Here is a 27,258-nt window from a genome sequence, read left to right on the forward strand (position 1 = left end):
TTAAATTTCTGGGCAGTTGCTACTATTTTCAGGGATAAAAGAGTGAAATGGAGGATAAAAGGGAAGGAAGAGAGATTAGGGGATTGGGCATAAAAGAGCAATTGTTTTTCTAAAAATAATTTTGTTTGAATTTGTAAGTTTGTTATTAGGCATGGTGACTTGGTGTCATTTTGTGCTAGCTTACCTTATCTTGCTATAAAATTCACTTTAGAAGTAAGGATTTAACATTAAAAAATTTTTATTTTAATAAAATATTAAATCCTAAGCAAATTTATTTTGATTTCAATTTTGTATATTATAACCTGTATATATTCATTACTTTATATGAATTGCATTATATTCAGAATATAAAATGATGAGAATAATGCTTATATGATGTGCTGTTTTAAAATCATTGATGTTTTTAGCCAAGTTGTCATTTCATTGGCTATGAGAAATTTCAAACCTGTGTAGTGAAATGGAACCTGTTTAAACAGACTAGTAATTCTATAATTTTTCTTTTACAGGTCACGTAATGTTTGCAGAAATAAAAATGGAGAATGGAAAGTCAAAAGGCTGTGGAACGGTCAGATTTGACTCCCCAGAATCAGCTGAAAAAGCCTGCAGAATAATGAATGGCATAAAAATCAGTGGCAGAGAAATTGATGTTCGCTTGGATCGTAATGCATAATTTGAAACCACGGTTGGAACATTCTTACATCTGTTTTGCTGACTCTCCTAGTAAAAGTCATTTTTTAAAGTAATACTGTATGCTTACAAAAGTTGTAAAGATGAACTTTTAAAACTCCCACCAGCTTTTAACAGTATAGTGTTAATATACTGTGATTTTTGTTAATCTCAAGTTTGGATTTTTAAAGACAGCAAGTCTGGTCATTCAGTTTAAATGAATGGTTATACTATTTTTAATGAAATAAGCCATTTTCTTGTTATTTTCAGTTCTGCATAGTGGGATTTGTTTGTCCAAGTGTCCCCAGCTTTTATCAACTTATTGTAAGGTAAAACATAGATGGTTTTTTCAAAACTTCTGTTTAATATATGTAATTGTCCTTGAAAAGAAAGGGCTCAGACAAATTAGGATATGATTTTGGTTGGTTTTAAATTTTTGTTGGTGATAAAGAATTACTGTAAGTAAGTTTTAGGTTCTAAAGTTCAGAATATTTTTTATTTGACTTAAATGGAGAAATGGAGTTTTCCTTCTCTGCCCTTCCCCATCATTCACATTTTCCACATAACATTAACCACCACAGCCCCTTATTTTATTATTTCCAATAATTCCAAGTTCATACAGAACTGATAACGTTGCAAGCCCCAAGTATAATAATAGGCAGACTGCTCCCAACTTTCTGTCTAGTTTCCAGCCATTAAGGTGAACTGCTAAGAAAAGAAAAATAACTGAAATGTTGAGAAAGATGGTTATGTAAGTTAGTCCTCTACTGTTCACTTCTACAGGAGCAGATGCATTTATAAATGTAGTTTTAATAAACCATGGAACTCCCAGGCACAACATATCGAACACGTTGGATCCCACGATGTTAGACATAGCCATATCTCCCTTGCCTGTAAAAAAAAAAAAAAAAAAAAAAAAAAAGCATGTTGTTAAAATATGCACACCAATACTGTATTTTATTAATAAGCTTCATAAGAAAAAACACTGGATACTTTCTCTGTTTGTTTTGGAAAATTGTTGTATTAGAGCAAAAGTCTTAATGAATTTGTATTTTTAAATTTGGGGGGGTTAGTATTTAAAGTCTTAACATTTATTTATCTAATAATAATTATCTTTATTTATTAAACCATTTTTCAATAAGGTATGTAGATTACTTGTTGCTTTTCATTCTAACATGGTTAGTTATGATTTAATGCACATTTCAGATGAATATTACTTGGGCAATTAGATTTAGTGAAATTAATCTGCTATTAAATAGTAAATCCTTCCTCTGAGTCACTCCTTTTTTTTTCTTCGAAGTATGTTACTGAGGAAATAAATATTTTAAAGGTACCTTTGCTCAGTGTATTTCAGCCAGGCTTTTAAGAATGGGCACTGCAGCTTGAGGGACCTACTTCTTACCTTTTCTTGCAACCAACACACTTGCAATCGTGTCTGGTATGCTTGTTCCTGCTGCTAATAAAGTAAGGCCCATTACTGTATCTGGAATTTCTAATGTTTCCCCTGTAATAAACATAGATATTACAAGTTACAAATCTTACAGATTCGCTAACTGTTCTCTGCAGATATTTCAGATATTTCTTTCCTGAAACAGAAAATAGGCGTATTTAGATTTCAGAACCAATATGTATTTACTTAGATTTTAGCTACCAAAATATTGAATAATATTGGTGAATTGGTAACCCAGGTAGCACAGATTTTTAATGACAGATATCGATATTTAATACACAAAATTCTACCAAGGAGTAATTTCCCTACCTGGTATGCTTACAGACGTTTTGGCTGTCCACTGTTGTCAAGGCTGTTGCTTAAAATATGCTAATGAGATTGGTCATTTTCTCTTTTCCCTTTTAAAAACATTTGCTAAAGAGGTAAGATTTAAGCAAATCATTTGTAGCTGTTCTTAAGCTGTAAATGTGTTAACACGGTATGCATTTTTAAATTCCTACTTTAGTGACAGACCTTCGTTTAGTGTTTTCTTTGGGAAATCATAAATCTGAGGAAAACAAAATAGGATTCGGCTTGAGTCTTTCTAACTTTATGGTCCCAGTTTAATACTTCTGTTAAATCTGATGTCAGTTCAACATTTTTCATAAATGTATTCATTTTGGGAAACAGAACTAGAGGGAAGTTTTTTAAAAAAAGTAATTGTAACTGCTCTTAATATTGTAATTGAAAACTTACTTTAGAATTTTTTTTTTCTTAAAATGTTAATTAAACGAACTTCAAGTAGCATATTTATTGCATGCTTATATATTGATACTGGAATTGTAATTGGTTGTTAATTTTGTTACTGGTTTGCCAGAGTTCATATGTACATAAATAACACTAATATTTATCATCTTGGGGACTGTTCTATGATCTAGTACTTCATTTTGTTCTTTTCTTGCTTTCCTAATGTCAAATGTGATCTGTCTGAGAAAATTTAGCGTTTTAATATGCAAGCTATTGGACTTTTTCATCGTGCTCTTAAAAAAAAGTAAAAAGAAATAGAATAGCATACTATTCTAAGTCATATATTAATTTGAGAAGAGTCAGAGGTCAGCAAACTTTTTTCGAAAGGGTGAGATAGTAATTATTTTAGGCTTTGCAGGCTATATGATCTCTGCTGCAGTTACTGAGCTCTGCCAGTGTAATGTGAAGGCATCCATAGATAATATATAAATGGATGGGCATGACTGTGTTCAGTAAAACTTAACTCTCAAAAGCAGGAGACTCAGCGATTTGGGCACACAGGTGGTGGTTGGCTCATCTATGATGTAAGTCCATTCAGCTTAACCTTTCTGGGAGAAATTCCTGATTTTTTTGTTCATTGTTTATATTCAGTTTTTCCTTCTGGACTAGGAGTTCTGTGGGACTAGAGCTGCTTATGACCAAGCAGTAATAGTGAAATCTTAATCATGAAGGTAGTAGAAACCTAAAATGAAACTTTATTTTATACCCTTTTTATTCATTTCATACTACGTTTATATTCCCATATTAAAAAGCAAAATAAAATGTAATCCAGTTAAACAGTGAGTACCCGTCGTTTTCTCGAAACACTGGCACCTTGCTATATTTTTTATTATGGAATGGAATTCAATATAAAGACTATATTGTGCACCCATGCAATGTGATTTAATTATTAGCATAATAGAAAGACATTCTGTGAATTTGATTTCATTTATAACATGTACATTCCTTTGACTTGTACCCCTGGGCTGTATAACAGTGAGAATGTAGTTGACATGTGATATACAACTCACAAAACCTGAATGAGCTTGTTGGTGTATTAATATTTAATCTTTCTGTAAATAGCACTTATCTTTAGTCTTTGCTGAAAAAAAATTTGCTCTTTAACTAGACTACACTTAGTGAATATATGCTTTGTTCTTATATAAAACTGATTATTTTATTTTTAAATTGTGCTCTTATACTTAAGATACATACCAGTTATTGTGACCATCCAAACCAGGATATATGTAAATGCAGATATCCACAGTGCTGACATGAAAAAGGTTATCACAAAGTAATTTTTCCAAAACTTTCTTCTACAATCTGGTGTGGTTAGAAAAAGTAGTATAATAATGGGAAGGGATAGTACCCAAAAAATTCTTTTTAAGTCTGCTTCAGGCATGTTGAAAACACTTGGTGGATCTGTTAGGGAAAAATTAAACGATTTTGAGTTTTCTCAAGTGGCCAATTAAGTTAGAAATGTTCATTTAGAAAGCTGTATTGAAATAAATAAGCTGTATCAGTTTTTAAGAGGCATTCTAATACCTCATTACTGATATTGCTGGCAAAGAGAAACTAATTGAGACTTCAGGGCTGATGGTGTAAAATGTGATACTCAGCGTTTCTTGATTTGGGGCCTTAAATCCATCAAGATGTCTTGGGTCACTCACTAAGTATGTTAGAGACATAATGTTTATGAAGTGTCAGTTCGCCCTCTCTTGGTTTTCTACAGTGTGGATGGTCTTTAGTAACTTTTGCTTATGGGATTGACCGGGTGTCTTAACCTTAGCTATCCCCGTTGTTTCCATTTCCCAATATTGATGATACCTCCAGCCTTCCCTATGTATCACATAATGTATACTTAGGGAGTATAAGATAATTATAGCATAATCTTTTTATTAAGTGGAATATTTCTAATTCTCATTGTAAGTGACTTTAGGGGACTTGTTTCATTATTTTCTTTAATTAATTTACCAAACACAGAATTCACCACAATTCTTAGAAAGAACCTTAAGAAAATAGGCACTAGTATAGAATCTACAATGTAACTTATAAGACTTGAGTATGTTTTTTAAATTCAATTTGTTTTATTAACTTAGTGGAAGACAATATATTGGATAAAAAGGGGAATTCACTTTAAAATTGTTTAAAATTTGTATGGCATTTATAAAATACTATACCCATATATTAGGTCACATTACAACTAATGCTAGTAAAATAACTCATAAAAAATTTTTTGCCAAGCCTCAGCCAATGGGCCAGAAAGTAACAGATATAATTTTAGTGTAATAAAAAATGTTTGGACTGGTTCTTTTGAGTTTCTTGTTAACAAAATTTAACTTAGACATGTGTACCTCTTGCGCCTGAAAGACTAGAAACTATAATTTTTGTAAGAAGGGGCAAAGTCATATTTTAACTTTTTAAGGTAATAAATTAGAATAAGTTCCCTGTCTAAAGTACTAAATAAAATTTAGAATCTGTTTCTTACAACCACTTTATAAAAAAATAACCACCAAATTTGTATTTCTGGCCGTAGCTGAATTCGACTTCCTACTAAATATATTTACTTAAGTGTTTTGCTACTGCTTCAGATGACATGTTTAAAATTCAACTGTTTCCTTCCTACTTTCTTTTTTCCCACACCAGCTTTTCTTCCTTAATTCCTAGTTTTTGTAAGTGGTGTTCTCATCTTCTTAGTCATTATCAAAAGCCTCAGAATTATCTCTGCTCCCAAGTAGCCCTTCAGTTGCCTGGTCTTGGTGATGCTTCCTTTGCAATGTCTCACATCTGTTCTCTTGTATTCCCCCTGCCTTCACTTTGTCTAGACATCTGCTAAACACATCAGTTGGTTTAGTAGCCTCTTAAAGACCTCCATGTCCTTTATCCCATATTTCAGTTCTGATAATTTCTCTACTCACAAACCTGCAAACACTCTTAATCTAGCATTTAAGACTCTTTCTATCCTCTTCCTTTCTATCCACCTTTCTTCTGCTTCCATTCTGCACATTCAGTGCTCCAGTTATGTTAGTACTCGAGCAGGCCTTTTGCTCATGTTACTTCCTTGTCAGTCCATGGAATACTCTTTACTCTTATCTCTGCATCATTTACTTATGACTAATAACTAACAGCTATTGAAGTCTAGACTTCAATAGCTGTTACTTATTACTCATAAATCAGGTTGTTAGTTAAAATCTTACTATTCTACAAGGCTTAGTTTTAATGCTCCCTTCTCCGTGATAATCTTTCCTATCTAACCATCCTTATCAAATTTTATACCATCTGTCCCATTTAGGAACCACAGTTATGCTTTACTTGTTTCTCTTTACAGTACTTAAATGTTCACATTTTAGCTATTTGGGTTTTTTTTTTCCCCCCTGTAGTATTGGAAGCTTCTTTAGGGATAGGTCTGCCTCTTGATCATCCCTGAATCCCCATAGTGTTTTTTACGTAGTAAGTATATAGTACTTAATGAATTAAGTGAAATGAAATTAAGTTTTGCTAGTGAATAGACTTAACAGTGGCCAGGATGTGGTTATTACCTTCAGAAACCTGACTAAGACCATGTAAACTTATAGAAAGCTGGGAGTAGCCAGAATCTTCATGAAATATTCCACTGTCAGTTCTTGATTGCCTGCGGATGAATGGTTGATCCTCCTCTTCCCATCCCATCAGTGGCTGCTGTTCACGTCTCGCTTCCATTGCTTTGGCAAGGCAGGTGCAACAAGGACCGCACTTCTTTATAATATATTGGTTAATTTTAATGTCAAAACACAGCACCAAAACATATAATCCGTATATCAAAAGCAGTGAAGTTCCTTCATACCTATAAATTAGAGAAATTTGTGTGTTTTTCAATTAAAAATGTGAAAGTTATTTTAGAGTTAGTAGCTTTTGGGCAGTATCTGCTTAATTTTCGAATGCAGCAATAGAATGGAAATGTTCTAGATATATTTTGGTTTTGTAGATGTGTCCACCTTTGGTTTACAGCATTATTAAAAATTTATTGATGAAAGCTTGACACTGTGCTTTCTGTATTTCAAAAACAAGGATTATAAATTCATTGTCTTAATTTTTAGAATCCTTCCGAATGGCAGGCATAAAAAGTTCTTTAAACATAATAGTAATTGTAGACTTCAAAATAAAAGTGAAACTAATGAATAGTGATGGGCATTCTCCACCTCAGTTCATTGGAAGAATATAATAATTATAAGAAAATATAGTATCTTCATTTCAATTGTTCTGGTATAGAAATTTTGTGTAAAATATTCAGAATATGTTAGACTTTGGAGCTTTTCAGTTTGCTATACAGAGATTTTTTGACGATTTTAATGTAAATGAGTTTGGCTTGCATTCACAAGAAAGCAAGGATGTTCTCAAAAATAAAGTTATACCTAAGGCACTGAGAATCGTTTTCCTGTACTCTGGTTTGCTGTTTAAAGGATTTTCATTAGCGAATACCATCACATTTGAACCTTGCATCTACCTTTTATTTTATAGCCAGTGAATCTCTGCTACAGCTTGAAAGCACAGAGTTCCTGATTTCCCTAATGGGGGGGAGCGTTAGCTTGGACGCTCTCACAGTGATTGTCCGCTTACAGACAACTGCTGAGTCCCAGAAGCATCCCCATTGTAACCAACAGTCTCTCCTTGGGAGACAGGCTAGATTTCAGGATGAGGCATTTAAGACATTTGCTCCCTGCGAGGTTTAAAGCTTTTTGATAGCAGGTATTGGTGCAGCACTGCCAAATTGTAGTATTCCAGAGGGATGCCATTTACAGTGTCTCCTATTTTTCTGGTGATCTCTGGCGTTGGGCAATGTACAATCCGTATGGCTGTGTTTTACATTTCTTTATCCGTTAAGATTCCTAGTGTAGTGATAAACACCTACTTGTTAGCTGAAACGGTTACTATCTGTTCACTAAGTCACCCCCTTTTTCATTTTCTTGGAACAGCAAGGCATGGGGAGATTATAAAGAAAGCAAATAGTTTTCAATATTGAAACCTAAACGTTTTTGATTTTTAGAGGAAGAAGGCTATAGTTCCTCTTACTAAATGAACATCAGGGAGAAAGTTGGAGGAATTTAAAGGAACTTCTTTTACTTCCTTTGTCATCTTCTCCAATCTTGTGACCATGGTCACTTTTAACGGAGGAAAGGTAAACCACCCAATAGATGAAAAAGCCACCTGTTGGGGCTTTAACGGGCAAAAAAGTTGGGAGATCTTCTCAACAGGCAGTGGGGAGAAAGAAGGGTGGTAACATCCAGTGGTTAGACAAAAGAAGACTGACTTGACTAAAGAATTGCAAAGAAAGGAGAAGACCCCAACTAGCAATCGTGGTGAGGAGGTTAGCTCAGAGACCTACAGGGAAAATGTACGGAAGTGGCGGATAATTGAGAAGTGATTGAAATAACATTTTTGAAAAAAAAGAAATGTAACTAAACCATCAGAATTTTATAAAAATCCTCTCTGTAATTGTTTTACATTAAGAATAATGATTATTTCAAGCTTACCAGTAAACTTGGTTGTCAAATATTATGGCAAGAACTGCTGCTACACTAATCACGTATGCTGCACAGTCTCTGAATAGGGGCCAACATGATAGCGTTGAAACCTATAAAAATAATTTAATGTTCTCCATTACACTGTAACTTCTTCAAGTACTTGCTTAGTGCAATAATAAAATTGTTTGTATATTTGTAGCTAAATATTGTTATCTTTTGCATATTGCATAGAGAAAGGAATTTTAAGAAAAATTGTGTTTCTAAACCTAGTCTGATTTTCATAAATTTGACCAAGAGGTATTTGTGGGTTAACTTAAAATTGAATACATGTTGTTTTTCGACCGATTAATAAATTTAACTGAACACATTACTAGTGCCTTGTTTGTTCTAGACTCTGAACGGTTCTTATAATTTGTCAAGGCAATAAATTTTGTTGAATAAAGTTTTTTTACATACCACGTTAGATAGTAAGCCACAGGCTGCACAGATGCCAAGGAGATTATAAATTGCAGATCCAAGAATGGTGCTAATGCCAATATCGCCCTTTGTGATAAATACACCTATAAGCAAGACAGTAACTAAGTTAGTATTGACTTGGAGAAGATCAAATCACATGGAGTAAGAAAAAATATAAGGAGCAATATTTACCTAGGAAAGCAGTAACTAATTCAGGAGCTGAACTACCGGCTGCCATAAAAGTTGCACCGGCAACATTCTGGGACAATCCAAAGTCTGAAGACAAATGAAATTATGTTATGCCTGGTAAAGTGACAAATGAAAGAGTATGTCTTTATAACTAAATAGATATATATCAAAGCTACATCTTCACAGAAAATCACTAATATTAACTTTAGCTGGAAAATAGCCGATAGAGGCAGCATGCTAGGCATTATTTACCCTAAGTCAGAAAGTTAGTGTCAAAGTTAGAACTAAAACTCAGGTTTCCAAGGCTTTGATAGCAATCCTTGGTTGATGTTTATTGTTTGCTATATCTACTGATATTTGACAGTCTTTCCAGACTCTCAAACTCTGGTGTGCTTTGTTGAGTCCCTTTCACCTGTGGTCAGTATTTCCTTATTCTTGCCTGTGGGGACCATTACCTGTCGCTCATTCTCAGGTCCACATCAGGTTCTACTTCTCTGCTGAGACATCTACCTTTGACATTACTGATTCCTTTTGTTGTTGGCGGTGTGACAACAAAACAAAAATAGCTACAATATTTCTGCCCACATGATTTTCCAGAACCTCTCCATTCCCTATCAAAAAACCAAAATAAAACAAAAAACAAGGTGGAGTTTATGTTTACGTCATCTGAGCCTAGATGAGCCTTTGTGACTGCTTTGACTAACAGTATGGCAGAGCCGTAATATTTCTGAAGCTAGGACATAAAAGGTGACAAAACTTTCTCATGGTTTTCTCTCTCTAGGAACATTTGCTTCAGAGCCCTAAGTGATCGCATAAAAACCCTGGCTACCATCCTGGAAAGACCTTGTGAAGAGCCCACATAGAAATAGAGATCCCTGAGGAACCCCGGCTGGTTCAGCCCCCCAGTTTTGAATCTTCCCATCCCAGGCACCAGACATGTGAAGGAGGGAGTTTTTCAGATAATTCTAGTCCTCTCTTCTTACTATAGCTGCATGAGAGACCTCAAGCAAGAACCACTCAGCTGAGGCCAGTAAACCCCCAAAGCTGTGAGAGGTATGAAATGATTGTTCTTTTAAGCTACTAGTTTTGGGGTGATTTGTTAAGCAGCCATAGATAACTGGAACACCTGACTATTGTTCATTTATTTGTTATTTATCTATTGACTACCTAGTATGCCAGATGCTTTTTTTATGTGCTAGGAATGTGGCAGTAACAAAACAGACAAGTGTTTCTCATCTTCTGGAATTTAATTATAGTGAGAACAGACAGACAAGAAAACTATGTATTATGTTAGAAGGAGCAAAAGCAGGGTGGGGGGATATAAAATGTCATGGAGGAAAGATTGTAATTTTAGATTGGGTAACCAGAAAGGACTTCACTGAGGTGGTAACTTAAAGACTTCAAAGTGAGGGAGCTAACCTCGCATAGACCCAGGAGTATTCTAGGTAGATGGAGTGAGTGCAAAGGTTTTGAGGTAGAAGCTAGCCTGTGTGTTCAAGAAACAGAAAAAGACTGGAGTGTCTGGAATAAAGTGTGTGAAGGAGAGCTGTAGATGATGAGGTCAAAGGTAATAGGTGGCTAGATCATGTAAGGCCTTGTGGATCCTAGCAAGGACTTGGGCATTTATTGTGAAGAATATGGGAAGTGCTTGGAAAGACATCCACAATATTGCTTGCTGGTGATACCAGCCGCAGTCATCTTTTTTATCCCCATGAGATTGTCTGGTCTCAGAGGCCCAACCAGCTTGTTGGGCCACCTGTTAAGCCTCCATTGTGAAAAATCCTCTCAGGATAGTGGGAATTATCTGATTCAGGCCCTCTATCCTATTCCTTACTATTTTCCTTTGGTCATCTTGCTTGATGAACATCTACTTGTGGTGACTAATGAAGGGAGAGAAGTAATAATTTATGTAAGTGACATTTCATAGCATTTCTTTTACTGGTTAGAGTAATTTTACATATAAATATGTAGCATATATATAGTATATAGAATTTATACTCTTACTACAACTCTGATATGTAGTAGGACCGATTGGCCATGAAACTTAAAATAGAACAAGATGAAGCATATTGTTCTGTTATTAACTTTTTCATTTTATGTATGAAGTAAATAATATCTTATATTCATGGTATACAGTTCACTATCATATACATAATTTAATCATCTCAGCTATCCTCAGATGTGAGTGATGGTATTTCCATTTTACAGATAAAGAAACAGGTCCAGAAGGTTCAGTAACTAAAAGTTACATGGAGAGTAAGGATCTTAAATGTGAGGAGTTAGGGCATAAACCACAAGTCTATTGGTTCTAAACCCAGTGCTATTTCTGTTTCATCACAGAAACTCAATATAATATAAGAATGGCACTTAGGCCAATTATGGGGGGCAATTGAGTCATTTTCTTTCCTGCCTCATGGTACTGGTACATAACTACCACTGTTCCATTCCTTGCTAGGGGGAAAATAGCTAATGGGAGTCAGGAATAATTTGGACGTTTTCCAGCATATTCCAGAGAATGTATAAATTTAGTGATATTACCATGAATTCTCTTCTCAAATCAAACCAGGGCTAGATAATATGTGGAGGAAATTGAAAAAGAACAAAGTGCTTTATCTTGAAGTAACTGTCTAAACTTGGGGCAGCTGAAGAGTGAATGGCCAATCTTCATTTAATGCTGGCTGAAGAATGCTTCATTAGAAAAATTCAGTCTTGAGAGAGAAAGGGTGATCCATCCGGCTGCTGCAAGGTAAGAAAATAGGTGGCCCTTTTGAGCACTTTCACTCTCAAAAGGCAGTAACAATAAAGCTTGTTGCTATTCACTGGGCTCTCTTTCAGTTATGAAAAGAAAGGTTCTGTACAGATGGATGTGTAAAACTTCAAAGATATTTTAACAAGTTATATCTTAAGGTTCTAAGCATATTTTGTAAAATGGTTTATACCTTTGAACTTTAGAATCGACTGGCTTTGTCTTCACTGACCCTTGGGTAGCATTTCTCTCTGCTATAGTTTATTATTAAAGATAAATTGTTCTGGTTTCCCACCCCCCTCCCAAGAGCTATTACTTTTTTCCCTCTCTATTACTCTAAAGGAATAATCATATTTCCTTCAGGATATAGTAGAAATGTTCAAGGTGAGTTTTCTTTATAGGTTTAGATATTACATTGTTTATATAAAGTGCAACTTTATGATAATGAACTGATTACTCATCAGTAACTCATCAGACTTTTTCTTAAGCATGTTCTCTTCTCTGATACCATGTTGGAAAGTTTATAACGGTTTTTGAAAATCCTCTTCTGGAAATATAGTAGAAAGAGTTTTAAACTAAAATGGAGACCTGGCTTCTGGCCTTGCCAGTACCTTAATGTGAGACTTTAGATAAGTCATTCAGACAAGCCTTGTATTTTGCCATCTGTAAAATGGAGGGTTGGACTACACAATATTTAGGTATCTTCTAATTTTATCAATTTTTACAAAAAATATAAAATATGAATTCTATGCCTTAAGCCTCTGTACTGCTTCTTACTGTTAAATAAATTCCTTTTATAAATAAAAATCCCCTTTGTTGCTGAAAATTTAGAAAATGGAGGAGAAAACAGAGTGGGGAGGATCATTTATAATTTTAACATTGTATTTCAACCACTGCTACCGTTCTTTATGTATTTCCAGCTCTTTTCACAATGTGCGTTTAATAGAGTTACAAGAGTAGGCTATAAGCAATTTGGTGTCTTCTGGCACAATTTTGTAAAGTCCTCAGTGATAGCAAATTTTCATGCTTTGTGAATGGATTTGAATTTTGGAAGCAATTAAAAGTCATTCAGACCCAACTCTAGTGACTAGGGTGGGTAGTCATGCTGAGTAATTCTATTCAAAATGAAGTATGACAGCAAACCAATGTCTTTTATGATTTGCAAAATTGGTTCTGATATTAATTCCAAATATATTCTAGAAATGTTTTGAGTGAAGTCAGCATCATGGAAATAAATGCCTAGCCTCTCAATGCACAACTGCATGTATATGCTCTGTGGTGCTTTTAACAGTAAATAAAAACATTTGAAGTAATTTATCATCTCATATTTTGTCTGAGCTATAATGGAATAAATTCTGAAACCCTGTATAATGTTTTGAAAGGCCTGATTCCACTGAAAAAGAAAGACTCCCCCATGGCCTAATCTAACAGCTTTAATATTAATTAATTTCCATTTGCCCTAAGTCTATCATATAAAGCATATGTAAGACATTTTATCTCCAAAGCTCACAATTACCTGAGTTTTGTCTCCGTAACTTGCCCAAGGTCACATAGGTAGTAGTTGCAGAGATGGGATGGGCAGCTAGACCTTTTTGAGTTTAAAAAGCTGCTCTTTCTGTTACCCATGTAAGTGAAGAGATTAATACATAGCTTTATTATTATTATTATCATCATGATCATCATCATTGCCTGTTCCTGAATAGCATCTTGGTAATATCCAGACCACTTGGCACTTATTTAGATCCATACACCTAGGGTAGATTTAGATGCAATGCAAGGTGACCACAATATATTTATTTATATTTTAAATTTAGATTAGTTTAGATCAGAGGGAAAAGAAAAACAAAGAGGATGAAAATGCTCTTAAGAGGAGAATGAGTGCCTGTGTGGCAGGGAGGAAGCACTATTCTTAGATTCTTTGTTCTTTGGGAAGGCTTTGCCTCTGTAAATTTCATCAGGATTAAGAATCAAACAATCCCCTGAAACTGTCGGCTATCCAAATGCCATACTCACAGAATTATTCCACTCCCTTTCAATTTTATCAATTTAGAATTAATTCTACCTGGAATTAAAACTTGCCTTTCTTTCTTATTGTCTATTTCTGAAACATAAAGTAGAACATGGGCAAATATTAGCTCAAAGCAGAGTGAACAAGAATAATTTTTTAATAAAAAAGTAAATATTTTGTTTAAGTATGTTTCTGAAAACCTTACTAAGATCATTTTCACTTAAGACATGTTATACTTCAAAGGATCAACATGGTGGAGGGATTAGAATTACCAACTGAATAGCATATTAGTGTAACATTTAAAAAGAAAAGTTTCATAACTAGCTCATTGTGGACTTTGGGCTATATCAAGTGACCAGTCATTAGGGGTTCTCATTTTTCTCTCTAGTTAGCTTAGGAAAAGTTAAAGAAAGGTGATTTAAACAGTGGTTAAATAACTCTAGGAGATCCCCATTACATGTTAAAACAGTACATAAAAAGGATTTGTTTTGACTTTATACTGAACTTTTGTGTTTCTAAAAATGAACTGCTTATAGAGATGAGAGGTAATAGTCCTACTATTTGGGCTACAAGTTAATATAGTTTATATTATATATAAATGTGTTCGAAGAATCATCTTTAGTCTCTTTTCCTTTAGAACTTAAATGGATAAAAGAGAAAATAGGATTAGAGGAAGGGGGTATAGCAACAACATTTTCTTGTATTGGTTCTACATAGTTAAGATGACAGCAAAATGTCTCAGGGTATGTGCTTGCTTTTCCAGTTTTGAGGTGGGGAGGAGAGGTTGTGTGACTTTTATGATCATGAGTTGAGCAAGAAAGGGAAAGATCCTTGTTGAAAGCCTCAAGTGGTGGTGGTTCTAATGGTAATTGACAGACCAGCATATATAGCTACAGACAGAAAGAGCACTCACTTGCCTGAGTTGGGCCTGGCCAGGGCATCAGCAAGAGGCTCTGCCCTCCACCACTTCCAACTTATCCCCTGCATGGAGACTCCAGTCCTGAGCCTTTTCTAGTCTTCACCTTGCTGAAGACCCTTGTGCTAACCAAATGAACCACTGTTAGTGATTTGAGGAGGGGTTCATGGGGTGATGGGGCTGGGGTGGGCCAGGGGTGTGCCAATTCAACCATTGTATCCTAGGTTGGGACTCAGACATGTACTCCATAGAAAGTCATTGCATTATACATGATGGTTTGGTTCCACAGTACTGCACTATGACTTCATATACATCATGGACAAAATGCTTAGTTCTCAGAGTCTAATTATTGCAGGTAACCATTTATAACATTAATTTACAACCCCCAGTAGGTTGCTAAAATTCTTAACTGATTTTTTTAAGTGACTTGGTGGATTCTCACTATTTTGTAGTATACTTCCTCTGTAGTTACAGTGAGTATTTGATGTATTTTTGTGGTCAAAATTTTCAGTGCCCTTGGGAGGAAAAATACCTTTTAAAATTGTTCAAAAAGAACAGTTCTTCTGAAACAACCATATTACGGCAGCTAATCTCAAACAAGGACGTGTAAAATTATATTACACAGCAATAGAAAACATTCTTGGGTTTTGGCATTAGAGAAACCAGGGCTCTCCTGTGTTCTGGCTGTGTAGTCTTGAGAAATTATATATTCTCTCAGCCTCGGTTTTTTCATTAGTAAAACCAATCTAATAGTCCCTACTTTATAGGGTTTTTGTGAAGACTGAATATAATCATATATGTTTAATATAGAACCATGCTTGGTCTTCTATAATTGTTGTATGATAAATAACTATAATAAATACATAAATAATTAATAGCATTCCAGTACATTGTAGAATGCTAGAATGCTCTGTAAATTGTTTCGAGGATTATATTAATACTTATTAGTTGGGTGGGACTATTATAGCTTGTCAAAGAACTATGGGGAAATGTAAAGCGTTTGCAGACTTTCTGAAGTTAGTTTCTGTGGGTGTAAAGAAATTCCAGAGAAATTGTTTTTTATTGCTGATGTCCGAATTTGGATAAGACCATGCTAAGACCTTGGAAAGAGAAACGACAGAATTAATTTAGAGGCATTTAAAAATGAATCCAGCTAGCACTATTTCTATTTCATTTCATTGCCAGTATTTTCAATGCTCAAGACCGGGGTCAATTCTTAGCAGCTGAAGATTTGGCAGTGATGTGGGCATCCATCAATCACACATCCATAATAGCTACTGTGTTATACTTCAGAGCAAAGAGCGATTCACTTGAGAAATGAATGTTTGCTGATGATGTTCCAAAGTAATTCCACAAATGGCATGGTGGAAGTCATTATTATAGATATTTTATGAAGTTGCTTAATGAAGATTATTTTGAAGTAGGAATCTAATTTTTAATGGTTAAGTGGTTTCTTCTGCAGGGCCAGAAAAGTTATCTATTTATTTACCACTCCCAAGACAGGTTTTTATTTTAAAAATTCTTGATGGATTTATTCTTTGACTGAAAGAAGTCAAGTCATTGTTTGGAAATGTGAAAACAAAAAACAAACAAAAGAAAAGTGATTTGTTTGTTTGCTTTCCAGGAAGAGAAGGATTCTAAGTGGGGATATAGTACCTTGAATTTTAAATTTCTTAGTTTTACATAATTAATATGATTTAGTTTTTCTAATGAGAAGTGCGGTACTGGCACAAACATGAACAAATAGATCATTAGAATAGAGTATAGAGTTGAGAGTATAGAAAATGGATCAACTTTTGGGAAAAATAGCATTGTATCCTATAGCAAAACAAAGTCTTAGTGGAAGAAATGAAAATATTAAATATAAATAAATAAATAAATGTAAAAAAAAAAAAGAAACTCTAAGTAGAAGAAAAGATGACAATTTTTCTGACCTAGGGATAAAAAGGTATTTCTAGGTATAAAACCAAAAGGGGAATCATAAAGGAAAATATTTGTAAATTTACTTAAAAATATGTACACTTCAATGTGATAAACACATAAAATACAAAACCAAACAAACCATAAAAAGTATATCATATAAAAATTATATTAGAAAGAGTTAATACCCTTATATTTAAAAAAATCTTGGAAATCAGTAAGTAAAAGACAAATACTCCCATATTAGAACATGGGCAAAAAACACAAAAGGAAAACCACAAATTTTAATACACATATAAAATGTTCAACCTCACAAATAATAAGATAAATACAAATTTTATAAAATGACTTCCATTTGAAAGCAATTAACAAAGACATTTAAAATGATCCCACTAAGAATTATTTTTAAAAAAGATATTATTCATGGTTTTCTGGAATGGAAGCTACCACACATCGTGGAGGTTTTCGTTGGCACACGCTTTGTGAAATGCTTTTGGCAATGTATAGTATAAAGCTTAAGATATGCATAGCTCTGTATCTTTATCAGGAAATGATCAGAGAAGTTTGCAAAGATCTGATACAAGTATGGACATAACATCATTTAGAACAAAAAATTAAAACTCAAATGTCTAATAAGATTAATAATTTTAAAAATTGTGATAAATTTCTACTGGGTGCTTATTATGTATAAAAACCAGTGTTGGGTGCTCAAATCGTTTACAGAATCAGGAACTATTGTGCTGCCATGAAGAATCATGTTTTTGAAGGGTATTTAATAATATAGGGAAATGTGCATGATTAAATATTATCTTAGGAAAAGGAAACGACCTCAAATTGTATATGTAGCAAGATCTAAAAGACTGAAAGGAAATACACCACATGATAACTGTGGGGATCTCTGGATAGAAATGTAGAGGAATTTGTTTTTTCTTCTATTCTGCTTGCATTTCATCAGTCTAAGTAAAAGTATTATGTTAAAGTAATTTAATTTCTATTAAGGAAAATATCAATGTCAATGTCAAATGTAGTATCAATGTAAAACTATAAGTTAAATAATAATTATAATAAACTTACGCTGACCTGTTCTATAATTATTTTTCATTAGGGAAATAGGTGTTGAGTGCCTCTGCTATTGCCAGATCCTGTTTTAAGTCCTAAGGATACTGCTGTACTGCACTGAACAAGAGAGAAAATGACGTATTTCAGCAGGGGTTGGGGGTGGGACCATGGGAGAAGGGAGAAAGGGAGAGTTTACATTCATGCTCTTTCCCTGTGAAGAAATGCTAGCAGTGTGTGTGTGTGTGGCGGGGGGATGCTATTTCTGTGTAGTCCTGGGAGTATGCAGTGGGAAATCTAAGCCTTAACTTTGACCTTCTCTGAAGTGAGCACGCTCAACCAATTAAACTAACTAATAAGCAGGAGACAGAGACTGGAAACGCTGGCACTTTTGCTTATTTGGCATAAAACATCACTGATATCCTGATTTTAGGGACCCGTGTGCTAATGTAAGGTCTGTGCTCAGAATTCTGGGCGATATACATGATTGAAGGGGTAGAACTGAGGGGCTTGGCAGATCTTATTTCCAGAAACCAGTAACTGAGCTTAATGTTTAATTACCTGATGCCAAAGGGCACTTTACATAAGATGCAGGACTTATTTATTTATTTATTGGTTCATAAACATGAATTAGTTTCCTTACTGGTAGGAGGCTGGGAAAGGAAGAGGGAGGAGGGCGGTCCTTAACGGTATTTTTTTTATCATCTACCTTTTTAAAAAAGTTACAGAGATTTTAGAGTAAAAATGAAAAAAATTTTTGAAGTATTTGATGGCAAGTATTAGGAGTCCAGTGTATTAGGAGTATATACCAAGTGCATGTATATGAAACTTGGAACAGCTTACTAACAAACAGCTAGGCAGTACAATAGACAAACTGCAAGTTTCTGGAAATAGGCACCATAACAATAGTTGCTTTGTACTCATTTAAAGATGTTCTGCTGCACATTAACTACAAAGAAAAACCATACTCACGCCAGTCCCTCAAGATACAGGACACCACAACGCAGAAGTCAGTGTTCTGCAGCCAGTTGAGATGGACAGGATTGCTGCTGAGCTACTCCAAAGACAGCTGTATATGTGTGTGGCACTACTGTTCTGGAAAGTTGTAGAGAAGATTTCCAGCTACTTACATTCACTGATGATTTCCAAGGAGGGTAGGAAGTACTCATCACAGACAATAGACATGGCCATGAACATGTAAAGGATAATTAGGAAGTAGATTATGATGCCTCCATCTGCACGCTCCTGTTTTGTGAAAAACCCTTCAGGGAACTCCGATGATGGGGACATAACACATTGGGTGCTATTTCCTGGTAAGGGAAAGGAGGTGAAAATTTGAAGGATGTTCGAGTCACACATTCCAAGCCCACAAAGAGAAATTCCTTAAGAAAACAGGAAGTGTGGGATTAAATCACTTTTGAATATGATGTAATTGTAGATCCTTAAAAAAAAATTAGTCTTTGGGACCTGAAAGAGGTGCTTTAATGAAATAAGATAATGATAGCAGGTGAATTAAAAAGAGGAAATAACGAAATCAGTCTTCCTTGTCTGCTTCATTACTAAAAGGGAATTCTGAACCCCTTTTCCTCCTCAGTTAGAAACTGTATTTTGAAGATAAAGATTCCTAATATCTGTACAATTTCATTTTCCCATTTCAGAGCCCAAGTTGTCCGCAAAGCCCAAGGCCCACAAAGAATCATCTGCTGTTGTAGAGAGAATTTCTAGGATGAAAGAAGATTTCTTTTTCCGTGATGAAGTCTCCAACAATAAAAATCAAAGACTCCTGCTTCATGACGTCTGTGAATTATTTCAGAGCTATCTTTGAGAACTTATTCGAAGGATCAAAAGTGTTTGATAGCCTACCAAATGCTAAAACTCAGAGCAAATACAGCAGGAAGCATAAGCAAAAGTGAGTCAAGTAAGAATTTCCCTCTCTTTGTCTGTTTATCCATATGTGGCAGCAGCAGCAGGGGTAGCTGACCCCAGCGTCCACCTACCTGTAGCCCTGGGCAGCCGCTGGGGCAGGGAGGCACCTGGGGGAGGCAAGTGTGCAGTAGCCCAGAGGATGCCGAGGAGCAGGGCCCTTCTTGCCCACCGTGGGCCCCCTTTGGTCTGCATTTCTGCAGCGGTCTTTCTGCAACGTGCAGCCTTGGGAAGGGAGAAGAGGAGGATTAAGCTGGATCATGTGAGGAGTCTCCTTCCTGCCCAGTGCCCTGCCCAGGGCACATCACAGCAAGGCCAGTGGACAAGGGAGGGTGATTGGAGCCAGCCGAGCTACTCTGATCAGGAGCCCTAAGCCCCAGAGAGGCTGGAGGAGGCAGGGAGGAAGCAGACAGTCCCGTGGCCCACGGTCCCCGAGGGCAGATCCAGGCGGCTTGCTCTTTACGGAGTGATTTTATTTATTGTCTTCATCCTGGCTCTGCTTTTGACTCTCTCTAGATTTGTAAGGACCTGAGCTTATAACTGCTTCCACCTCTCTCTCCAGCCCTTGCTTCTAGAATTTGCTGGAGCTCGTGTATGTGCCTTCTTTGGCTAGGCTGTCACCCTTTTTTTTTTTTTTTTAATTATTTATTTATTTATTTTTGGCTGTGTTGGGTCTTTGTTTCTGTGCGAGGGCTTTCTCTAGTTGCGGCAAGTGGGGGCCACTCTTCATCACGGTGCGCAGGCCTCTCACTACCGCGGCCTCTCTTGTTGCGGAGCACAAGCTCCAGACGCGCAGGCTCAGTTATTGTGGCTCACGGGCCCAGTTGCTCCGCGGCATGTGGGATCTTCCCAGACCAGGGCTCGAACCCGTGTCCCCTGCATTGGCAGGCAGATTCTCAACCACTGCGCCACCAGGGAAGCCCCTGTCACCCTTTTATATTTCTGTTTTGGCCTCTCGTCCTCTCTCCAATTAGGAGGCTCCTGCAATAATCTAGTGGAGAAATGATGGTGGCTTGAACCAGAACAGTGGCAATGGGGATGGAGAGAAGTGGGCAGCTTCAAGAACTAGTAAGAGTCGTAGTGCATGGAGGCTATTTGATCATTGGTTAGCTGTGCTCTCTGCCAGAGGTTCTAAAATGCAAATTGGACAAGCCAGGGAGTGTTCAAATATAAACTACTATCCTCCCTACTCTAGCATTTACTGGGCTTGCCAAGGTGTTAGGAACTTCTGGCAGTATAGTAACATGTGGCGAATAGCACAGGCTCTGTAGCCAGACCACGTGGCTTGAGTCCTAGCATTGCTGCTTAGTACCTATATGACCTTGGGTACGTTATTTAACCTCTCTGCTCCTCTGTTTCACTCTCTGTAAAATGGGAAGGTTATAGTGCCCTCTGTTTGGGTTGTGTGAGGATTACATAAATGAATGCACGCAATCTGCTTAAAACAGCCTCTGCCCCATGGTCAATGTTATCTATCTATTGTCTATCATCTATATTATTATTATTAATGTATTACTTTTGATTAAGATAGAAGCTTCTTGGCCATTAAGGAATGTTTTAGTTTTGCAACTCTCATGGTTCCTTTGCAGAAGAAGCATAAAAATTGATGTGCTTGCTAAGTTTTAAATTTAGAAACTGCGTTTTTCTGGTGGAAAGGAGTAAGTTTGTGATCTTGAGTTGGTAAAAATTCTCAAACACTCTTTTGTTTTGCTGGGAATTGCTACCCATTATAAACCTCTCTGAAACCGTCATTTCCAGGAACTGACTATCCAGATACGTGGTGTGGTTGTGAGGCTGGGATGGTGAGTCACCAAAGTGTAGCCCAGTAACAGAGCAGATTCCCAGCAAGCAGAGTTCTGGCCGCTGACACCTGCAGGAGGTGGCGCCCTGGACCACGGGCCTTTGGCCTCAATGCCTGCAGTGCTAAGCCCCAGGGAAGAGACCACTTACCTTTGTGTAAGTGCAAGTGTCTCATGAACCTTTCCTCTCCAAAATGCAGTAGTTCAATCAATTAATAGAACTGAACATTATAAACAAACAAAATAACAGGAAAACTCAAACCCACAGTGAAAGTGAATACTTACACAATGTATGTTGTTAATCCAGGAAACAGAGCAAGTATCTGAAGATATAAGCCAATTACAATGAAACAATTCCAGTGGACTCTTGCTCATAGTAGGTACTTAATAAGCATTTGTTGATTAGACTGTAATGATTCTTGAAAACACATTCCCAGAACACACGTATACTTGTTCTGAACAAACTATCCAATAAAATATAGGTTTACCAAGAAAAGAGAATTTAGGAGGCTCATTAGATTTGCTTTATACATTTATTCTTCATTTTTCAAAAGAATCTGAAAAAACTTTATTGTAAAATAAAACAGATTTAAAAAGCCACATAAAATAAATGTATAGTTATTATATTACTATTGTTGTTACTTAGTTTTATAAGATGGACTTCCTTATAAACTCCCCAGGTCAAGAAATAGAAGTTTGCCAGCCATCCCAGAAATCCTTTCATGTGCTCCAATCCCAACTTATCCTTTTCTCTGAGAGTCACCAGTCTCCTGGCTTCTATAGCAGTCACCTCCTTGTGTGTATATTTCTAATAGTTTATCGCTCATCCCTAATTGGGGGCATGTTAAGGACACTACAGCTTAGCTGTAAAAGAAGTCGTTTAAGTCTCTTTTAGTTTATAGGTTTCCCCTACTTCTTTTTCTTTTCCCTATAATTTATCTGTTGGAAAACCCCAGGGCATTTGATCTGTAGAGTTTCCCACAGTCCTGATTTATTGATTGTGTCCTATGGTACAGCTCAATATGTTCCTCCGTTTTCTATATTTTTGTTGATTGACAGCTGGATGCAGAAGTTGTTCACACTCAGTACTGCCCCTTTGGCAAGACTAGCTCTGCATGCTCAGAATCTGCTCTGCTACTGGGCTACACTTTGGCACCACTAAGGTGGTGGTGAGGTCTTTCCTTCATAAAGCACACGGTATCTGCTTCTCTCTTTTGTGGTGATTTTAGCAGCCATTCATGCTCATTAACTAAATCTATTAATTCTTTAGAGCTTGCAAAAGAATGGCATTCTTATTCTATAATTTCTTCTTCATTTATTACTTGGAATATTTTACAGTAAGGTGATTTCTATCATCCACTTTGTGGGTACCCAGGGGTACTCAGTTTATGTAGCAATGGCAATGTATATGCTTGACTCTTCTTTATTTATCACTCCTCAAGATGTTTGACACTCTCTTTTCCTTCCCAAATAACCAATTCTATTTAAACAATTATTATGAGTTAGTGTATTTAAATATATTTGATGGGTTCCAATTGTAATTATTATCCTTTCTGAAGTTCAAATTGTCTCATCTTTAGCCAGTGGGAGCCTCTTCAAATTGACTTCTGAGAGCCTTTGTCATGATCTTAATAGTTTTGGTAGCTTTCTTACTACCTGATATTAAAAGATGTTCTGGCCCATCTTATACCTCAAACCAGCCATTTCTCCAAAATGCCTCTTTATTTTTTTAAATGGAAAGTACATCAAGACCATGACCTAAGAATCTGGGTTGCTAGGCATGCTCATTGTCTCTCTGTCTCTGTCTCACAGACACACACACACACACACACACACACACACACACTCACACACACGCACACACACACACCTCTTGATAGAATACATCATGAGTTCATACTGGTACTTCTCATTCAAGGGTCCCAGTTCTCAAGGGTCCCAGTACTTAGGGGACAATAGAATATCCAGTGCTTCGTAATTACTCATTTACTGGTGCTATTTACATATATGAGTCTCAAAATAATGATATTGATACCACCACTACTCATATAATTACTGAGAAGAGTTTTAAGATTTTGCATATGCTCTTTCCATTCGCTTTCTATTCTAAGAGCTATAGCCTATCTGCATTGCCTGAGCATATAGTCATTAAATATATTCTTTCTCCCTTTAACCCTCATCTAGTCTTGGTACTACATGTAACTACATTTTTAATGCTTGCCACCACTCTTATGTTGATGTTTCTCTAGATATTTTGATGCCCAAATCTTATATTCTAGTAGATTCTTTGGAAGGGCTCATGGGAACAATATTCCCTGAGTTCTTTCATGTTGATAACATTATTAAACTCTGAACTGTGGTTTGTACTCACAATGATAATTAAAAGAAATAAACAGATAAAGAAGCCCAGAACAAGCCATCTGTTGAAATAGCCAAGTAAGCTAACCTGTTAAAATCAGTGCAGAGGTGGCTATTGAGTTGTGATCAAGGTATAGGCTGGTAGTCATGTTTTTCTCTTGAGGAACAAAACTGTCAAAATTATCTTCTTCAGCTCTTCCTTGCTCACTGACCAGCTTCACCCTCACAGTCTTCTCCCAGATACGTGGACCTCTGCTGAGCTAGCATCTTTTATGTTTGGAATCAAAGCTTACAGTGAAGTTATGTTTACTAAGCATGAGGTACTCATGTGCACTATTCAGTGTAATTCTCCCACTAACCCTAAAGGATAGAGGAGTAGTTTTCACTGGCTGCTCAGTAGAAGTATCTGTGGCTTTTAAAATTATTGATGATTTGACACTTACCCAGACCAATTGAATCAAAATCTAGGGAGTGGCTTAGGCATGGATATTTTTAAAAATTTCCCGGGTGATTCTAGGATTGTTGAGAACTACTGGGTTGGATATTTCTACCCCTGTTTTATGGATGATAGATTGAGTCAATTGCCTAAGATCTAAGGTTACATAGTTCCAACTAAATGTCAGAGCCAGGATGCAGACAAAGGTCTGTCTAATGCTAAAGTGCAGGAACGTCCTTACCTGCTAAGCTGAACCAATTCTTCAGAATGTAATTTGCATGCGAGCGAAACCGTGCCTATCTGATTTCATCCTGCATTTCCAGTGTTCAGCACAGTGTTGGGCATGTGATAGGCATCTACTAAATATTGTTGAATGAATGAATGAATGAATGAAATAAGGAATTCCACAATGATTTTTCCTTGACAACGTCCACAGGATAAGAATACACAGCATCTTCTATAAGTTGATCCTTTTGTCCCATCCAAGTGCCATCTGCTCAGTTCCCCAAGCATTTGTCTGAAGTGTCCCCTAACCAAGGGGGCTCAGTCAGCTCTCCAGCTCCACCTGCTGGTGCTCCAAACACGCTTGCGCTTTCCAACTTCCTGTTGGAGGGAATACGGAAAACCTACAATGAGGAACCCTGTGAAATCAGTCATTTGAAAAGAGGTTTCGACTTTCCTTCATGGAATGAGAGCTAGGAATGGTGGTCAGCCCCTGCCTTTTATTATCAGCACCCCAACCCTGAAATGAAGGTTTTTGTAGGCTGCCCCAACTACTGTGAAGACAGAGGAAGGGAAAGGAAGCAGGTGGCTAAGGCTGGTCCCAGGCTCTGACTCCAGCTTGTCATTATTACCTTTTTATTTTTTAACTTTTTGTTAAAATACATAATATACCTACAGAAGAGGGCACATACTTTGCCATTGCTTTTTGCTATTTAAACAGGCAGAGTCAAGCCCCATGGGCACCCCTTAATGAGATGAGTGATTGATTGTCACCATGTTCAGCACAGCCTGAGAGAGCTGGGGTGCAGTGAGTGTTGACTGTAAGTGCATCGTCATAGGGAGCCCTCTGTGTCTCAGTTGCTGCTGTCCCGTGAGTGACTGGCTCTCGCTCAGGCTGCTTTCCTAAGAGAGTAGCCTGGGAATCCTCATGACAAGGAGCTTTCAGCTCAGTCTACTGAGCTCCTTCATTTTTTATCTCTAACCATCACAGAAGTTGCTAGCTGGGGCCATAGCCATGGCTGTGAGTGAGCAGCAATCTGCTCAATGGTTCACATATTCCCAAGGTACCTGCCGATTTTCTCACATCCTCATCCTTAGTGAGTTTATCAGCAAAAGCCCAGGGTCAAGCACTGGCTGAGAGTATGACGGAACATTTCCAGTTTCCAACCTGGTTCAGATTGGTCTCATTCACTGCTGTGTGGGTCCAACTCGGTGAAAGTTATTTAAAACATTTTGAATTCCTAGAAGGTCTTCAAAGTTTTCTCAAAAATTGTATATTTTTTTCTTTTCCTGGAGGGCGTATTCCAATTCTCTGAATACTAAGGGGGGGGGTTCGCATTTTGCAGATAAAATATGATTAAAAATAAAAAACGTTTTAGAGTGGAAATAATTTTAGAATTAGCTAAACCTGGGTTAAAGCTCCCTCCTCCGTTCTTTCTGAAACTCAATAAATGGGGATAATATCACATGCTTTTTAGGCTGTGGGATTACAGACATAGAACATAAATATTCATCCCCTTTCCCTCTGCACTGTAACTCCATGAGAGCACGTTCTATGTCGCCAGAACTTGGCAGAGTGTTTAGTGCTCAGTGAAATTGAATACACTGGGCAGGCCATGAGCTGGGGAAAAAAATAAATAGATAAGGGATTTTCATTAGCTATATTTACCAAAAAATGGAATTTTGCTTTTAGCCTGCATTTTGATCCTTGTTCCACCCACTTCATTTGTGCTAGCCTTACTCTGTCTTTGTTCTCAGGGTTTAGATAGAAAAGCCTTCTGAAGTGTTTCAGTACTTGGTGGTTTAATGAGTGATCTGGAAAAGGGCCTGCCCCAACCAGGCTTTGTCGTTTTCTCTTCTAGCTCTATTTCATTGGGGTGTTCTGAGGGGGTGGCAAGTGAGACAAGAGGAGGAGGGACCCTGACTCAAACGTGCTGGAGTGAGGAGCTTTAGTTTCTTCACTTTAATATAATAAACCCCCTCAGGGTCTGAGCTAGCATCATCATTCTTCCTTAGTCTGCTCTGTGAAGGCTGCCACCCCTATGTAGGGAGATGGATGCCTCCTTACTCTAAATAATCGGTACAAAGGCATTCATCAGGGATTCTTCCAAATTTGCTGGGCTTAGAGTTTCTCCCCTAGGCTTGGAACTCAAGAGCCCTAGAGCTCATAAGGACAGAACATAAGAGAATCTGGTCTTGAAGAGGGAACTCCAGTAAGTGCTCCGTATTTCTCTCCATACTGGGATAGGCTATACACATCACCTCATGTGCTTCGAAGTCCTTCCTTAGCAAGTAGAGGTGGGAGTGGTCATAGCTCTGCCACTGTTGTTGTCGTGGAGGGTATGGAGCTAGAGGAGATGCGGGGGAGTTGACCAAGAGGATTGACCACTGTCATACCAGTAGCTTGTACTCCATGCCCATGCAGGCCAGGGTTGTTGTTGGTACTGTGACTGTGGTCATTCTTTGTAAAGACCTGCAGGCGTGGCTGGCACAAGTCTCTGTGAAAAGGATGCTTGCTTTCCAGACTGCGGGGCTACTCAGTCTGCTGTGTCTTTGGCTGGATACTCCCAAAGAACTAGAACTATGTTACTTTTTTCTAGAACCTAAGGACACACATATTTCACCTCTTGCCCTTCTCTCCCGCTTTTTCCAGTTCTTCCCCAAACCGGAAGTTCCCTGTAGGAGACATGGACGTGTACCTCCCAGATACCCCTCGAGGGAGGACTTGTTGCCCCAGCATGGGGGGTGCTGTCAGCAGATGGCCTGCAGCTTAGCCCCTTCAGGGACTGCCTGAGCTGCAGAGTCTCCTCACCTGAGATCACACCGTTCCCAGGGCAGCCCACGTCT

General features: G+C 37.1%; 2 protein-coding genes across 3 annotated transcripts in view; one reads left to right on the forward strand and one right to left on the reverse strand.

Moving 5' to 3' along the window:
• The window catches only part of MYEF2 (myelin expression factor 2), a 38,894-nt gene extending 30,145 nt beyond the window's left edge, over positions 1-8,749 (forward strand). For both annotated transcript variants that reach the window (XM_007170449.3, XM_007170450.3), the window contains one exon: positions 507-8,749. In XM_007170449.3, coding sequence (XP_007170511.2) covers positions 507-670 — 164 coding nt within the window. In that variant the 3' untranslated portion in view covers positions 671-8,749. The remainder of the gene's footprint in view (positions 1-506) is intronic.
• SLC24A5 (solute carrier family 24 member 5) overlaps positions 1,235-27,258 on the reverse strand; it is a 30,659-nt gene continuing 4,635 nt past the window's right edge. The window contains exons 2-10 of the mRNA XM_007170453.3: positions 19,671-19,821; positions 18,804-18,983; positions 9,031-9,114; positions 8,839-8,942; positions 8,392-8,492; positions 6,421-6,704; positions 4,097-4,303; positions 2,069-2,170; positions 1,235-1,557 (exon numbers count right to left, since the gene is read on the reverse strand). Of these exons, the coding sequence (XP_007170515.2) occupies positions 1,235-1,557; positions 2,069-2,170; positions 4,097-4,303; positions 6,421-6,704; positions 8,392-8,492; positions 8,839-8,942; positions 9,031-9,114; positions 18,804-18,983; positions 19,671-19,821 (1,536 nt within the window). The remainder of the gene's footprint in view (positions 1,558-2,068; positions 2,171-4,096; positions 4,304-6,420; positions 6,705-8,391; positions 8,493-8,838; positions 8,943-9,030; positions 9,115-18,803; positions 18,984-19,670; positions 19,822-27,258) is intronic.

Source organism: Balaenoptera acutorostrata, chromosome 3 (genome assembly GCF_949987535.1).
Source record: "Balaenoptera acutorostrata chromosome 3, mBalAcu1.1, whole genome shotgun sequence".
Taxonomy (NCBI): Eukaryota; Metazoa; Chordata; class Mammalia; order Artiodactyla; family Balaenopteridae; genus Balaenoptera; species Balaenoptera acutorostrata.